The sequence below is a fragment of the Aricia agestis genome, chromosome 21 (assembly GCF_905147365.1).
Source record: "Aricia agestis chromosome 21, ilAriAges1.1, whole genome shotgun sequence".
Taxonomy (NCBI): Eukaryota; Metazoa; Arthropoda; class Insecta; order Lepidoptera; family Lycaenidae; genus Aricia; species Aricia agestis.
Window position 1 is genome coordinate 10,005,291 of NC_056426.1, and position 17,869 is coordinate 10,023,159.

General features: G+C 36.1%; 3 protein-coding genes across 9 annotated transcripts; 2 read left to right on the plus strand and 1 right to left on the minus strand.

The window, feature by feature from the left end:
• Positions 1 to 534: 534 nt before the first annotated feature.
• On the minus strand, positions 535 to 5,090 carry LOC121737799 (translocator protein-like). 5 transcript variants are annotated; one of them, XM_042129496.1, is made up of 4 exons: positions 4,905 to 5,090; positions 3,065 to 3,309; positions 2,536 to 2,630; positions 535 to 1,684 (listed from the first exon to the last, which is right to left on the minus strand). In XM_042129496.1, the coding sequence occupies exons 2-4, from the start codon at positions 3,297 to 3,299 to the stop codon at positions 1,508 to 1,510; spliced, it is 507 nt and encodes a 168-aa protein (XP_041985430.1). In that variant the 5' UTR covers positions 3,300 to 3,309; positions 4,905 to 5,090; the 3' UTR covers positions 535 to 1,507. The 5 variants fall into 5 exon arrangements, with proteins under 5 accessions (XP_041985430.1, XP_041985431.1, XP_041985428.1 ...); XM_042129497.1 differs by lacking the exon at positions 4,905 to 5,090 and adding an exon at positions 4,739 to 4,800; XM_042129494.1 differs by lacking the exon at positions 4,905 to 5,090 and adding an exon at positions 4,735 to 4,787.
• A 420-nt stretch (positions 5,091 to 5,510) lies between these two features.
• On the plus strand, positions 5,511 to 9,549 carry LOC121737801 (translocator protein-like). Its single transcript, XM_042129503.1, has 4 exons — positions 5,511 to 5,589; positions 6,151 to 6,402; positions 7,792 to 7,886; positions 8,599 to 9,549. Exons 2-4 carry the CDS (start codon positions 6,168 to 6,170, stop codon positions 8,776 to 8,778), a joined length of 510 nt encoding a protein of 169 aa, XP_041985437.1. The 5' UTR covers positions 5,511 to 5,589; positions 6,151 to 6,167; the 3' UTR covers positions 8,779 to 9,549.
• A 4,754-nt stretch (positions 9,550 to 14,303) lies between these two features.
• Positions 14,304 to 17,278, plus strand: LOC121737800 (translocator protein-like). 3 transcript variants are annotated; one of them, XM_042129502.1, is made up of 4 exons: positions 14,304 to 14,384; positions 15,018 to 15,271; positions 15,609 to 15,703; positions 16,402 to 17,278. In XM_042129502.1, the coding sequence occupies exons 2-4, from the start codon at positions 15,037 to 15,039 to the stop codon at positions 16,579 to 16,581; spliced, it is 510 nt and encodes a 169-aa protein (XP_041985436.1). In that variant the 5' UTR covers positions 14,304 to 14,384; positions 15,018 to 15,036; the 3' UTR covers positions 16,582 to 17,278. The 3 variants fall into 3 exon arrangements, with proteins under 3 accessions (XP_041985436.1, XP_041985434.1, XP_041985435.1); XM_042129500.1 differs by lacking the exon at positions 14,304 to 14,384 and adding an exon at positions 14,402 to 14,626; XM_042129501.1 differs by lacking the exon at positions 14,304 to 14,384 and adding an exon at positions 14,745 to 14,793.
• The last annotated feature ends 591 nt before the right edge of the window (positions 17,279 to 17,869 follow it).

The window sequence follows — 17,869 nt, forward strand, 5'->3', positions numbered from 1 at the left end:
CGTTTTTTGGGGCGGCAATTATTATTTTGCCCGGAGCGGTGAAATAGCTGGATCGGGCGCTATCGATGCTCAAAGCGCCTCGATACGTTTGCCGCGCTCACTCAAGACGGTAGTGTAAAGTGTTTGCCTCGCTTATTCGTTGCGTGTTAGTTGTGCCGTGTGCGTTTCAAGTTAAACTGAGTGTCGATACTGGCTAAGCCTTGCCACGCGAGGCAGCATCGAATTAGAAAACTTACAGACCGAGGCCGCCTGGCCGCCGGCAAATGTCCGAGGCTGTCTCGCGAGGCTGCTCGCTTGGTGTTTTTTAAGTTTCTTGGTCAATACGCGGCTACTTAGTCCGATTATACATAAGTTGTGATTGAGTTGGCTGGGATGTATATATATTTTTTTGGGAATAACAGTATAATCTTTAAAGAAAGAGAGAAACCCAATCTATTCATTCAGCAATAAACCTTATTCAACATCTTTCTTGTCTTATAATATCAGCATTACCATTTTTATTTTTTTAAAGGTCTAGGAAATAAAAGACAACCATTTTGCAATTACAATTTAATAACAATAAATATTCGAAAAGTCAAGAAAACAGTTTATAAATGCAGACAAGAATAAGTACTTTATAAATTAATAAGTACTTACTTAAAATAGGAATGTGCATAGTCCAGGGTGTTATTAAGCATTATAGTTGACTTCTAAAAGCAACATGTATACAGTACATCACAAAAATGATCATAAATAAAAATAATAGCTGATTTTATTGTAAAATACACAAAAATATATATTTTCATGTTTCTTATGAGTTATGACTTATGTGACATACTGTATTCATCATATTCACTTAAAGCTACATTTTGGTCGAGTGTTCAGTTCTTATTTCTAAGTGTGTATTGTAATTTTGAAGAAAATATTGCCCAAATCCCTAATAATGACTTTATAATGACTAAACCGGTAAATTACAATACATTTACAATTTTTTTACATTTTTATGCAAAACAATTTGTGAAGAAAATCTATTTTCGAGTTGATTATTTCATCACTTTTAAGTAAGTAATATTTTTAAGTCGATAAGTTTAACAATTATTATTTAATCGACTTTAGTCTTAACTGTTAACGTTAGAAGTTGTTTTTGCGAAAGAATAGAAATAATGACAGATTTAGAGACAAATTGATAGATGTTCTTTATCAATCACTTTGGGTAGGTTCTAAAATATTACCCAGTACACTGACCAGTGCTAGTGACGTCTAAAATCGACGCCATACTTTATATTGGCATATAAGACTTTGTTGTAGGTGTCATTGTAGACAAAATGTTCGAATAGTTTTATATTTATACCAACTTTCAATAAAAAATATAGACATTATTATTGTTTTTACCATTAACCATAATATTATGTCACGAATGTCTGGCCAATGGCCTGTGCACTGGCTTAGATTTCGGAACATAATCTAACCTAGCGCAAAAACGTATAATGGCCATGCTTAGTAGCAAAAGCCCATCATGTTATGGTATTTAATTCTTCTTCTCATCTTTAGGGTTGTTCTTCCATATGTAGTAGCTGAGGGAGCTAGCGTAGCCCAGCCAAGCGAGGTAGGGCAGCATCAAAGCTCCTGCAGTCTGGTTGACGGAGAAGAAAGAGATGGTGGTGGCCACCGCTGCCCCGGAGAGCACGGAGATCTCAATGAACGCCTACAATTGAACATTTTGTGTTATTAGTTAATACATACTTACTATTTACTATCAAATTCCATACATTTTGATTGGTGATTCTAAGAAAAAGCAAAGAATTCTTGGCTACAGGCTCAGGTTCTTGGTCACAAGCACTGACCTCCATTATACAAGTATGCTGGACTTATGATACCCACCTGTTTTTTTGCCTGTTTTTTGTGCCTATTTGAAGCGGAATCAGCGCCCCCAATGCGGGGGAAGAGAACTAAATCTGACGTAACCACAACCAATAACAACAGTTGTCATCACTATTTATTAGTCCCATTCCAAGTACCCTCACTGCTAGCAGCGCCAATATGGCGACTTTCAAACGTCATTTTTATGTCAGATTTAGTTCTCTACCCCCGCATTGGGGGCGCTGATTCTGCTTCAAATAGGCACAAAAAACAGGTGGGTATCATAAGTCTAGCGTACTTGTATACAGATCGACAAGGCTTTATAATATGAACATGGCGAAAAAAGGAACAAATGCTGCCATCATACAAAAACATCACTTTATGACACTTCTCCTTTACGTGCGCCCCCGCCCACGTTCATAAAAAGCCTTGTCGATCTGTAATGGAGCTCAGTGGTCACAAGCGACACAAAATTCAAATGTCAAATGTCAATAAGCATTATTGACATTTCAATTTTGTATTGCTTAAACTGAGCGTGGAACGCGCCGCATAGTACACGAACTGCGGCGCGTATGATGCGGACGAATGTGTGAAGTGTTACATCATTTCATACAACGAATATTAAAATGCGGCGCGTTCGGCGTGCGTCTTGTTTCATTTCAGTGTGAACTATAATGTAATTTCAACATAACATACCAGTTTAAAGTCTTTCATTCCAAAGAATATGGGTGTCCAACTCCAGTTGAGAGCCAGCTGGGTTCCGTATAAAGTCATCGGCAGGATTGCTTGCTCTGAAAATGAAATAAGATTTTTAAAAAGGAAAACTTAATTTATGAATACATAGTTTTATTTGGCTATAAATAGAGTTGTGAAATGAACAATTGGAGCTCCCATGGTTATATTCACCTCATTAGTCAGACAAATTAAAATTAGTTTACATATACCTAATCCTCAGAAACGAAAGAGTTGGGTTAATAAAACCACCAAAATAAAAAAAAGGCTGTTTATTCACTACTAAAACCTTGGGTTGGCCTGGTACTCTCTTGGCATTTATTTCAAAATAACAACAATACTAATAAACTATGTTAGTTTACCAGTAAGTTTATCAATTTCTGATTGCCATTTGGTAAAAGCCTCCTCTAGCCTCTTCCCATTCTCGTCTGTCTCTGGCCACTCTACTACAGATTACTCTAGCAATTGGTTGGTACATTAAAGATATACTAACCAGTAAAACCACCACAGTCTTCCAACACCAGATACGAGGCATATCCCATGGAGCAGTACAGCACCGTCCAGGCGGGCCCGAACACCCATTTCGGTGGGTTCCAGCTAGGCTTGTTCAGGTTATCGTACCAGCTCTTCTCATCTCCCTTCCTGATTTGCCCAGCAAAGTATAAACCATTTGCCCACCCCCCAACGTTGGGCAGAACAATGGATCCTAGCATTGACCAGTTCACCATTGCGATGTCTCTGAAATGTATAAAAAAGAGTACTGCAGATGGTAACACATACAAGTTCGGTCGTTGACCAATTAATCCTTCTATTGTTGTCGCGGTCACCGGTGTCCTTATGGGGCTTGAAGGATTATTTAAGCTATTGTACTTGAGCTACTTTGTGACAGGAAAGAGGCAATTGCAATATTTTTGCATGTGGAAAGACGATATTTTACATGTTCAGTAACCAGGCTAACATGTTTAACAGAGCTGGGAAAGAACACCACATAATGGACATAGTGATTAATATACATACATACAAGTAAATTGCTAATATTGTAGCTCATATGCTAAGTATTCACATACGGTTTTGCTCTATAGTTTTACTCCAAATCGAAGGAAATGACTTATTTGATATATTTAATTCCATCCAGCCGTCTCGAAGCGAGCCTTCAAGCTGTCAGTTTTGCGGTCCACACGTTGGTTATTGCTCGATTTGGAGTAAAACCGTATGTCAGTACTTAGCATTAGCCATATTTACATTTAGATGAAAATTATTTTAAGTGGGCATACTTGTGTAAAAACATGATAAATAACTAAGATATAAACAGTAATGATGACGAATGATATCTATATTTTACATAATATCAGATATTTTTTATCTATGTAGATAAAAGTGGAGAAAAAATTTCAAGGCCACATATTTATATTATTTATATTATGCAGTCTTCATCTGGACCCTATCAAGTTTAATACCTCGATTGCGGGAATCGCAGACACAATAGATTTTCAATTGTTATGCGACAGCCGGGTGCTGCTTGGGGATTGATATTGAAAGAAAATTTTTTAAGCTCAATATTTTTTTAAACCTACTCAAATCATCTTCATACTTTAATAATAATTAAAATTGCCTTAGGAGTTAAAAAATTTACACAGATACTAAATGATAAAATACATTTCGGTTTGACTATAGTTGGGTAAAAAAGATAATATTTGAATACCTCGATCATGGGAATCGCAGACAGAATAGATTTACAATTGTTATGCAACTAACTTGGAGATTGATGGGCTAATGTAGCTACTCAACAGAACTTAATAATAATAATATTATGATGATCGGGATTAGAAAAGCAGATTAAAAATATATACATAATATTATAATCAACTGCACTCGTTGTAAGCCGGTGCCAGCATAGAATTAGTATTTTGATATCGTTGGGTGCCAGTAATTATATTAAGTATAAAGAATTTTTATACACTTGCATCATAAATGATGACACATACCTACTTACCTTGTTTCTATGAAACTTTGTACAGAATCCATTTTTAAACACCTTTAAGAAGATATTTAAATACGTTACAATGTCCAAGCTAATAAAATGTAACTAATGGCTTATCTAATAGTTGTAAATTAGCTTTTATCATTTTAATTATTGATAACAAATTATCAGAAACTCTAAACTTACATAAGTTATCGAGTAGTATTATCGTAATTCTCACACGGGAAAGACTTCGATCAAAGTCAAACAAAGAGAACATATAATAAAGTACTCTGTGAAAGAGAATAATTAATTGCACCTGAGATCATAGAATTACGGCATATTTATTTAAAACAATGACGTAGGTATTTACCTGTTTGCCGGCTATATTTCGGGAAAAGTGTAGAGACTTGACTCGAATTCGTATAGGTACCAATCTTCAGTACAAATAAGCAGATTTTATAGAAATCCGCAGACCGCAGGCAATACAAATTGAGCTTGAGAAAATTGGAAATTTTTGCAAAAAGGGTGAAATCATGAGACACTTCTCATAATGCGGCGAAATAAAATATCAGGATATTTTATAGGTTTTTTGATGTGAAGACATACTTTTCATTTTAGGCGTATTATAAGTCAATGTCACTGAAGTGTGACTGTCGTTTCATTTTACGGTTTGATTCAAGATGGTTTCAAAAACATGAATGAGAGAAACCTTTAGTTTTGAAGTTCAAAACTACAGGTTTTGAAAATTTGAACAAGTAATTTGAAATAATTACCTATATAATAAATTTACCCTTATTAATAAATCCTTATTAACCTTTTAATAATATAATTAATAATTATACAACATTATGTAGATTTATTGATTCAATTAACTTATTCAACATAAAACGGAACAGAATAAACATATGATTTTGACAGTTTTCTTATCAGTTATCACTTATCAGTGTCAATTGTCAAAATATCGTCAATCTGCTTATCGTTTTGTTGTCAAATTTCCATTAAAAAATTCTTATTCCACACGATTGTTCGATTTTTGCGTGACTAGTGACTACTAGGTAAGTGTTTTTGCTATAAATTATAATACGCACATTTTTATAACTACATACAGAGCATAATTATAGTAGTTTGCAACTGCACCTACATTTTAAAATTTCTTTGTACACAATTTTGAACCGGCGGCGAGGGTATTGAACTGTTATTTGCTGTTATTACGCCATTATAAGGATCTAGCACCTTGATATTATTGAAAAAACCAAATCCCTTAATCCACTACTTAACAACTTTGTGATTAAAAATACTTACTTACCAAAGATTAGACAGTTTTTATAGTCCATGCTAGTTAAACCATAAAGTTAATATTCCGATAGGTATATTAACTTTATGAGTTAAACACGCTTGTTTTATTATATCCTCATTATATCTATGAATATGTAATAAACTTTTTTTGATATACAAATATATCAACAAGTTAAATCACATTCTGCCAAAAATTTTATTTACAAAAAACCATTTGATGACTCATTCTATAAATCACATTTGTTTTGAGTCATCCTCTATCCACTTTGTATTATTCTTACAGCAACTCCACCGGTCCTAATAAAAATTATTTCTTACAGAATTAAGATCATTCAAAATGTTCAACTGGAATCTAATTGGAAGTATCATATTGCCAAATATCGGCGGATGGGCAGGCGCTATTACCACGGCTGGTCAGATGAAAAACGAAAATGGTACCGCTTGGTACCAAACCTTAGAGAAACCGAGTTGGAACCCGCCCAACTGGCTGTTTGGACCAGCGTGGACCGTCTTGTACTGTGGTATGGGCTTCGCGTCTTACTTGGTCTGGAGAGACTGTGGAGGTTTCACAAGTAAGTTCACAGACTTTAGATATGTATAACAGTTAAAAAAAAACTAAAACAGCCTTTTTTAATTATTTTTTCAAAGATTGTGGGAAAACCAGACACAATGCTATTTGATTATGGCGTCATTGGCTCTTAACCCATCAATTACTCCCAAGCGCACCCGGGTGCCGCATAACAATTGAAAAGCTATTGTGTCTGCTGTTCCCATTTCCCATGGTCGAGGTATTAATATGTATGAAAAGTTTGAGTATTCCATTACATACACAACACACAGCCCAAGCTAATAAAGGTGTGTTAATACCTCGATCGTGGGAATAGCAAACACAATAGATATTCAATTGTTATGCGACACCCGGGTGCCGCTTGGGAGTTGATGGGTTAATAAGAGATAATATCATGTAATAGGGTGTGGCACCCTTTGCCAAATTGATTGCAAATGTGTGCAACTGTTTGTTTTAGTAAATGCACCGCCCCTCACTCTATTTTATTACCTTGTGAATAAGGGTTAAATACCACGTCCTCACAGAAAACAGGCGTGAAACAGCGCTTGCGCTGTGTTTCGCCAAGTGAGTGAGTTTACCGGAGGCCCAATCCCCTACCCTATTCCCTTCCCTACCCTCCCTTATTCCGTTCCCTTTCCATCCCTACCTTCCCCTATTACCCCATTCTCTCTTAAAAGGCCGGCAACGCACCTGCAGCTCTTCTGATGCTGCGAGTGTCCATGGGCGACGGAAGTTGCTTTCCATCAGGTGACCCGTTTGCTCGTTTGCCCCCTTATTTCATAAAAAAAAGGGCGTTTGAAATTATTTTATACGCCTCCATGGTTCAGTGGTTTAGAGCGTGGCTCTTGACTCGGAGGTCGTGGGTTCGATTCCCGCATTGGAAACATAATATTATTTCCAAGTTTGGTTAGGGCAATGCAGGCTGATCACCTGATTGTCTAAGATGATCCATGCATAGGATGGGCATGTAAAAAGTTGATCCTGATCGCTTGCCAGTGGTGTGGCTCGTCCGTCCCACTGGGTATGAGAGTAAACGAATAAAGAGTGCTCTTGTGTACTGCGCACACACTTGGGTACTATAAAATTACTCCTGTACAACTGGCTTGGTTTCAATGAAACCGGCCACCGTCACCGAAACCAGTGTGGGAGTTATTATTATTATTATTTGCCACAAGGTGCCACTATGTAGCCTTAGGGTCAATGATGTCAAAAACGCATATTATTGTGGGACATGACAGGTATATTGTGACATATGACAGTAGTTTGACTCTATACACCCGGCTACATAGTGGCACGTGGTAAATAAAATTTCAAAACCCTCATTGACAGGAGATTTTATTGTTTAGAATTTCCTTTTAAAATTGTATTCCTATATTTGTACATCTACTTACAGAAAAATCAATACTACCATTGGTTTTATATGGTGGCCAACTTGTCCTGAACTGGACGTGGACACCTGTGTTCTTCAGATTGCATCAGATTGGCTTGGTAAGTTGTTAAAAAATAAATAACAAACTATCCACACATTGAATTAAACAAATTAAACCTACCAGCCAAATTGTTTTATGGCTTAGTATATAATCCATGTAACAAAAAAATTGATGTTAATTTTTTTACAATAACATTAAGTATATTTTATGCCAAATCCCAAAATCAAAATTGTAGCTTAAGGCTGCGTTTCCACCAGAGATGTGTTGCGAGGAATGTGTTTTTGAGAACCAATAGAATCGATTCATTGACGTGAACTTGCCGTGACATCGCTCAGCGCGGCGATGCTATTGGATCTTAAAAACACATTCCTCGCAACACATATCTGGTGGAAACGCAGCCTTATGGTCACTTTGTACAAATTACGATATGGCGTCGGTCGGTCTCTCGCCCATTCACGCACGTAGGTCAAGAGCGGGGGTGACGCGGGGGGTAGCGCCGGGGAGGCGCTGTTATCAATGAGTGCCTAAGCAGGATGGCGGCGTATGGCGCGTAGTGTTCATAATTTTGGTGTTTTTAGGAAAACTTTTGGAAGCTATTTCTCACCTTTTTAATACTGAGTGATTATAAAAGAAAAAATACGTGTATTTTTATTTTTAACAAAGATCAATATATCGAAATTTGGCCGGAAGGTTTAATTTCACCCTGTAGAAGCGGATATATATATTTTTATTATTGTAAATAATATTAAAGTGCACAATTTAATTTTCAGGCGTTAATTCACATATTCCTGTTAGACGCGGCGGCTGCAGCGTGCACGGCTAGCTTCATAGCGGTCAACAAAAACACAGCTTACTTCATGGTGCCTTACCTAGCCTGGCTTTGCTTTGCCACCACTCTAAACTACTCCATATGGCAATTGAACAAGGATGATGGCGAGAATTATAAATAAGAACATTCTAGTTAAGTAAATCATGTCTGGTTTCTGAGAATTTTTACATTTAAACTAAAATAAACTAAGTTCATATAAGGCAGAGCCCTAAAAGCGCTATCTAGTACTAAGTAGATGAGACTTCCAACTTCGGGACAAACAACTTTATTGTTTGTTTTCTTTAATCCGGCAATTTAAATAAGTTTATGTAAAGCGATCAATAATTTGGGAGTCTTTTAAAAACGCTTTAAACCATATTATCGAGTAGAAATATTTTTCTATAAACTTTTTTATATTTCTTTCGAGACAGTGACATCTATCGGAAGCATTGTCAAGTACGAGTTATTCATAATATTACGATTTACGAGAATTCATAAACCGTCCCTGATTGGTCAGTAAAATTAAACGTATCTATCTACCCTCACTTTTATGTTCAGAAACAATTTTTCCAGTTAATGGAACTAATTAAACTGGCGACAATATCTCAGAAACCGGGAAATAGCCAGACCATTCACGAATTTTATAAGAACCAAATAATCACCTCCTTACTTATAATTAATATTAGTATGATTCGTCTATGATTAATATTAAGTCGACGTTAAAAAGGGGCCATTTCTAATACTTTTATTTTAATAAAGATATCAATGCACAAACCAAGGACGTCGCCAGCTTATGTGGGGCAATGGGGCAATAATATGGAGGATAAAAAGTATGAACGCCAGCCCCTTTAGAAACACTGTGGAGATAAACTCAAGGTACCGTTCCGATCTTTACCGCGGCTAAAAGGGCCCATTCACGGCAGGACTGCACGGCCAATCAGTGAGGCCCATTCCTGCAGTGAATGGGCCTCACTGATTGGTTCACACTAGGTATTTCCGGCCGGCAACACCGGCCCTTTAACCGCGACCGACAAATATTCAAATAAAATGCCACTTTATGACATAGAGTCATAGACTATAGTCTAAAAATTCAAATAAAATTCTACTTTACTACATATAAGGCAGTTTTCGTCAACGCACTCTGACATTGGCGATTCACTAAGGAGCCAAGTTTTTAAAAAGAAGAAGAAGACATAGTTTTTATTTATTTGAATTTTTGTCGGTCGCGGTTAGCCGCGTTAAAGGTCGGAACGGTACCCTCAGTTTATCTCCACAGTGTTTCTATACTTTCGCATTTCTACTGTGGCCATACAAAAGGAGCTGGTACAGTCGAGAGCATGAAGCGTTACACTTTGGAAGTCAATGCCTCGATGACGATTGTAATTAGAATTGTTTTAATAACAATATCTATGTATGAAACTCACAGACATATATCATGATAGATACCGAATGTGTATATACTTCGCGTGTCATATCGCGCTCCCAAACGACGAGCAATGCTCGTCTTTAGAAAGTCTGTTCTTTAGTCTGCTATCGGAATCGGACGTCAATCGGAATTTTAAAAATGCCTAAATGCCTAATTGTGCCGTATTGAGCTGTAGAAATTGAAATAGAAACGTTGGCCTAATGTAAGTAATGGGCACTTTTCTTATCATCTTTACGATGATGATAAGAATATCATCTTGATCTATGTCTGTGATTAAACTTCACTACATACATATTTGACGGCCCCTTGGCGACACTCTTGGCACAAACTATGCAACGCTATGTCCTTGTCTCTTACGTTGGAAAAGGCACTTGATAGATAAGGACAGGACACAGTATTGCGTGCCCATTAACTATTTTTGTACCTGTAGTACTAAGAAGACTTTATTTGTACCATGAACCACTAATAACTAAGTATTTAAGTATTTTCACTGCCTTGTAATGTTAAGACTGGCATGGCATCTTATTAAGAAATAGATATATTGAACGGACTGAAAATTAGATACCTAATCTAATTTTCATATCCAACTGGATGACTTCGACATATTATAATACAAAGTACCTGTAATAAAACCGTGAGAATTAAAAACAAAGTAAAATAATTTATGAACAAGTACAAAATGATATTTGGGTGAGAGACTTGTGAGTTGTAACAAATTTTGTCATAACATAGGGTATAAAGGGTAAAAAAAGTACTTAATCTATTTAGATTAGTTTTATGCTTTAGATTGAAAATCTATATTATTTACAATGTTTATAATATTATTATTGTTTTTACGTAATAAAAATCATTTTATATAATAATGTTTTTCTTTAAGCCGGAAAATAGTATGGACGTAACCATAGACGTAATATAGCATTATAGGTTTATGGGACGTAACCATAGACGTAATATATACTGGATGTAACATATTATCTGTATAAGTAGAATATATCATTGATAGAGGGCGTCGTAATTCGACAGCAGCGACACGATGCGAGTAAAAGAAGTAACTTGTGAGTGACTTTGGCTTCGGCTTCTCTTTGACCCCGGCTAGTTTATAAGGGTTTTTTTATGTAAACATAAAGTAAGTATTAAATCATTTTATATTCTAAAGAATATAAAATGATTTAATACTTACACTCCCAAGTTGCCACATGCGGCCGCGAGAATAACAACAGATTTCCAAGAATCCGCGATCGAAGGATTAAAGTAAAAGACTTAATGACGCCCGCAACTCCGTTGGGCCAAATATCATTTATTGCGCGCAAACACACTTTCGCATTTATAATATTGAGTATGGATGAGTTTCTAACCGTAAACAAAGAACGAAAGCGTGAATAAAAATGTATAAAGCTTATCTAGTTATCTAAGAAAATATCTGAAAAAGTAATTAGTAGCATCCATCAGCATAGAAAATAAAAACTTGATAAATATTGCAATAAAATAATGAAGATGCAAAAATACTTATAATAATTACTGAAAATGCTTGTGGATTAATAAAATAAAACAAGTTCACTAAAATAAATGCTTTTAGTTCATCAACCTTCTGCGATTCGCTCGATACCATCTTTATACAACTTTTGTCTGTCACTATTTTTAACTAGTGTACCTCATCAGTGCAAACCTCAGGTGCAAATACTATATAAGTATTTTTTAAATTACACACAAATACTGCACTATTAATCTTTTTCCTACTTGAAGAATCATCCTTTTGAGAACCAACACTTTGACAAATTGGTTCAAGTTCAATACTATCCTCAGTGTTGAATTCCTGGCAGGACTTCTCCAAATTATCGTTTCTTTTGATGCAAATTTATGCCAATTAAATGAGCGGTGCTTATGTATGTACCTACCTATATCAATTTAGATGGAAGGGGGGTATTACATTATCATTTATATAATATGATCATTTCTATGATCATAATTATGTAGGATCCAATATATATGATCATTTGATCATATCTGCGTATTACATTATGATATTTCATTGATTCTATTTTACGTCATATGTGGTTTCAATAGCCAATGGAGAGCGCTAACGAGCTGACAGGTATTGACGTCAGGGTTACTAGATCTCAGAGAATTCGATTTGTCAAAAGACATCGTCATTTTTAATATGGCTTGTTTTTTGTTATTTCAGCAAGATTATCAAAATATATAACTAGAAAAATAATATTACATTACATTATTTGAAAAATATTAACGGACAAGAAATTAGAAACTCTTTTTTATATTAAATAACTGGCAACACCAATTTCTATGACCGTATTGGATCCAATCTCTCAGCAAATGTCAAAAATCTATGATCAAGGAAGCAATGAATCATATGTCTATATTACATTATCCAATATCATTGACTCAATGATCTCGGTTCCAATATATATGATAATCTAATATCCCCCGAAGCCAGTTTGGATGTTTACTGAAAGAAGCAACGGTTATAGGTTTTTTTTTATTAATTTCTCATCCCCCCTAAAAGGGCCCATTCACGGCAGGACTGCACGGCAGTCCTGCAGTGAATGGGCCTCACTGATTGGTTCACACTCGGTGTTGCCGGCCGGAAACACCGAGTGTGAACCAATCAGTGAGGCCCATTCACTGCAGGCTGCCGTGCAGTCCTGCCGTGAACGGACCTTTTAACGGTGTCAGGGCTTGTTGTTAACATTTAGGTTGTGTATGCAACTTAACAATAAATTTACATTAAATATTAAATACATTACATTCAAATATTAAACTTATAAAATTATTCCCATTAAACTAACTAACGATTAATCACTTGACCATTATTTGAAGCATAATAATTGAGATAGGCACTTCCGTTTCCGCAGATTTTACCTCCTTTTCTTTCCTGAATGTTGATTGTTGGTAGCTCTGTCAACCTTGGCGCCATCACCGAGTAGATCTGTTACTTTCATACTCGAACCTAAAATAAATTTAGTAACTTAATTTGGCGTTACTTCCGTGCTATTAAAATGCATTAAAGCTCTTCTTCTTCTTCTTTTAAAAATGGCCGCTTCCGAACAATTTTCAAATTCAAAATTGCAAACATTGACAAATTTGACAGATAAGTGAAACAAAAGATACGAAAAACCATTTACATAAAAGAGACAGTTCTATTTTTAAACGTCGAATCGTATCGCTGTCTCTTACTGCAATCTAGACATGTGCCCTACGTTCCAGATGACGTTGAAACGCTAACGCTCAAGACTGTAGTTTTTCCCGTTCCACTAGCATGTGAGCGTCAGTGATACAAACCCAAGTGGAACGGATTATGGATCGTTTTGAGCGTTTTGAGAAAAGTTTAAAAAAAGAACTATAATTTTTTTTTATACATAGGTACATTGAACCGAACTTGGATATTACGATCCTTTTCTTCAAGTCGTAAATAAAAGTAATTGTTTATAGTTACATTTATTTTACAAATAAAATACATAATATTATATTTGTTTCGTTTTTAGTATTACATTTTTTAATATTTTAATATAGTTAAACTTTTATTACTTAAGTATATGTATTTGAGTTTTCACATTGAATCATATTTTAATAACAAAACCACATACGTTGAATATTGACTATTGTCACATATTATAAACGTTAGGTAACAATACCGCGTAATGCTTAGTCAAGTACGAGGTCAACAGGTATAGGAGAGATGAAAATTAGTATTATATTTTATAAGAAATCATTTGACCTTTCATTTAAAACAATTTATTTTCCAATCAAAATATTTCATAAAATGTTATTTCATTTAATATACATATTTCAATTAAAATATTATTTGTAATGAAATAATATAAAGTTTTTTGTCTCTACTCTGTCGTGAAAACTTTCCGAACATGGCTTTCGCGATATAGTTACGTTAAAATTTAAAAAAAAACTAGAACGACCACATTGACCCATCTTCATCGAGGGTCGTTTAGAGCGAAAATGATGACGTCATGAGTGACGTCATAGCCGCGATCAACACGACCGCGGTCGTCAAATGGAACGGCAGAAGGGGACGTTTTGAGCGTTTTGGTCAAAATTAACGTCATCTGGAACGCAGCCGTGGTAAGAAGTCCTCTGACCGAGGCGGCCATTTTTAAAAGAAGAAGAAGAAGATTCCATGTGTTTTGTTTACTTTCGAGTCATAATTGGTACATTTTCAAAACACGCACGTCATTTTCAATTTATTTAGGTAAGACAAGACGCGGCACGTTCGTGACTGCGCTCGATGCAGACTAAATAACAGACGGTCCAATTGCCAATTGGGCCGTACTTGAATCTTCACAATGCGCGCGGTAGTAACATCTGCTTTGAGTTTTTCATCATTGCCCGCTATAGTTTCTGCACGGTCCCTGTGCCGGCATATTATGATGTATCTGTAGGTACCTGGTACCATACCGTATCTGATACGTAGTATCTCTTATTAGTCTGTGCGTAGATTATCTTTTATCATTTTGTTGTCTTTTTGGTTGTTTTTCGAAATTCCCATTATTAAAATTATTCCTCACGATTTGTTTGGTTTTTGCGTAACTACTAGGTAAGTAAGTGTTTTAGCTTTAATACGCAATTTTTTATAACTACATACATACAGACATAAAAATTAGTTGCTAGAACTTTGCAACTGCACCAGCTATAATTTGAAATTTCTTTGTAGGTACACAATTTTGGGCCGGTTATAGTCCAAGCTAGTAACACGCTTGATAGGTACATCTATAAATTTGAATATCTAATAAACTTTTTCGGTATACTTACAAATATCAATAAGATAATTTACATTCTGCCTAATATTAATTTTTACAAAAACCCTCGTGATGACTTATTTTATGAATCTTTTTTGTTTTGTTGTGACTCATCCTTCATTATATTCCATCCATACTTTGTATTATTCTTACAGCAATTCCTGTCCTTATAAAAATTATTTCTTACAGATTTATAGGTACATTCAAAATGATTAACTGGAATCTAATTGGAAGTATGATATTGCCCAATGTCGGCGGATGGGCAGGAGCTATTACCATGGCAGGTCAGGTTAAAAACGCAAACGGTACCGCCTGGTACCAAACCATAAATAAACCGAGTTGGAACCCACCCAACTGGATTTTTGGACCAGCGTGGACTGTCTTGTACTGTGGCATGGGATTCGCATCGTACATGGTCTGGCGGGACTGCGGAGGTTTCACAAGTATGTTCACAGACTTATTCTATTATTATGTTTTTGTATTATCTCTTATTTCTAAGAGATAATATTATGTAATAGGGTGAGGCACACTTTACGAAATTGTTCAAATGTGTACTGTTGTATATTGTCTGTTTGTTTTAGTAAATGTACCCGCACCTCACACTCCTGTCTAGCTTGTTAAAATCAAAATATTTATTTCTAAATAGGTTAACAAAGTTATACTTTTAGAATGTCACGTCTACATGAGGCCTACCGCCTACCTTCGTTACCTTATCAATTGTCAGAAGATTTTATTGGTTGGAAATGCCTCATAAATATAAATTACTTTATCTGTACACAGACAAATCAATACTACCTTTGACTTTATATGGTGGCCAACTTGTGATAAACTGGATGTGGACACCAGTGTTCTTCAGATTGCATCAGATTGGCTTGGTAAGTTGTTCAGAAAAAATATAAAAAGTAGCCGACCCGGCAAACGTCGTTTGCCACATGAATTATTTCTAGTATCAATATATAAAGTTGATAAAAACCTATTCTCAGGCCTAATGAATGTACATACAAAACATTAAAATTCGTAGAGCCGTTTTGGAGGAGTTCATGCATAAAACACAAGAATTTTATATATTAGAAATGTCCACACTTCAAATAACCCCCTTTTTTGAAAGTCTGTCTAAACTTAAAAAGAAAGATGCTATCATTTGCTAGTGAGTAATGTAATTAAAATGCCTAAATTAGACCATGGAACTCAAACTTGGGTAAGACTAGATTAGTTTAATCAAATTAATACACAGCCTTAAATGTTGTAAGTATTCTGCGCAGAGATAGCTTAAATGTTGTATTCTGCGCAGAGAATGGGGCCTTCTAGTGTGTCTCCAGTACCTAAATGGGGGTTATAGTTTAAGCTTTTTGAGCCACATAACTAACATTTTGAATCTGCCAATTTATTGCATGGAGGCTTTTGTACCGTGAAAATAATAATTTGAAATAAAAAAAATTTGATGTTGGCTAGATATATTAGGTGATGAAGTTACTAGGTTTGTTCAACTTACAAGGGGAAAAATTAGTAATTCTTCCACTCATGTCTTTAATTATTATTATTATTATTATTTATCACATATATTATATTTCAGGCCCTAATACACATAATCGCGCTAGATGCGGCGGCTGCAGCGTGCACAGCTAGCTTCATAGCGGTCAACAAGAACACTGTTTACTTCATGGTGCCTTACCTAGCCTGGCTTAGCTTTGCCACCGCTCTAAACTACTCCATTTGGCAATTGAACAAGGATGATGGCGAGAAAAATAAATAATAACATTCTAGTTAAGTAAATCATGTCTGGTTTCTGAGAATTTTTACATTTAAACTAAAAATAAACTAAGTTCTTATAAGGCAGAGTCCTAAAAGCGCCATCTAGTACTAAGTAGATGAGACTTCCAACTTCGGGACTAAAGTTGTTTGTTTTCTTTAATCCGGCAATTTATATAAGTTTATGAAAAGCTATCAATAATTTGGGAGTCTTTTAAAAAAGCTATAAACCATGTTATCGAGTAGAAATATTTTTCTATAAACTTTTTTAAATTTCTTTCGAGACAATGACATCTATCGGAAGCATTGTCAAGTGCGAGTTATTCATAATATTACGAGAATTCATAAACCGTCCCTGATTGGTCAGTAAAATTAAACGTAGATTATCTACCCTCACTTTTATGTTCAGAAACAAGTTTTCCAGTTAATGGAACTAATGAAACTGGCGACAATATCTCAGAAGCCAGACCCATTCATGAATTTTATAAGGACCAAATAATCACATCTTTACTTATAATTAATATTATATTAAGTCGACGTTAAAAAAACATTTTTAATATTTTTACTTTAATAAAGAGAATGCACAAACCAAGGACGTCGCCAGCTTATGTCGGGCAATGGGGCAATAATATAGCAACAATACCCTCATTTTTTGTCTGGGTCCCACACCCTTTCGACCTTCAGCGCCCACAAGGTCGTGGCTAGCCGCGGCAAAGATCGGAACGGCACGTTCAGTTTATCTCCACAATGTTTCTATACTTTCGCATTTCTACTGTGGCCATGCTAAGGGCGTTCGCTGCGTTGAGCGTGTGCCCGGCGCGGCCGCCCGCCCCACCGTCGCGGGCGGCCGCGACGGTCACCCGTCTCTCGCAGCGGTCAGTATAATTTCGATCGCGCGGGTGTACAGTCGATACCTATATATTTTTTATTGATATATCACCTAGCCAACAGACGACGATGCCGACGTGTACAAAGGCATCAGCCAATCAGCCCATACGTCCAAATCTAGATTGTTGAGCCGTCGCCCGTGGGGCACCGGGGGCGGGCACCGCTGCACGCGCCGCGTTTTTATGCCTCACGCAGCGCTGCTCTAATAGGATGACAATTGACATGAAACAAGCACGCCTCGTGGGTGGCCGCGACGGGCGTACCCTTAACGCAGCGAAAACGCCCTAAGGGGCTGGTACAGTCGAGAGCATGAAGCGATACACTTTGGTAGTCAATGCCTCGATGACAATCATCATAATATTAATACGCGAACGAAAAACTTTGTAACCCTTTTTACGAAAAAT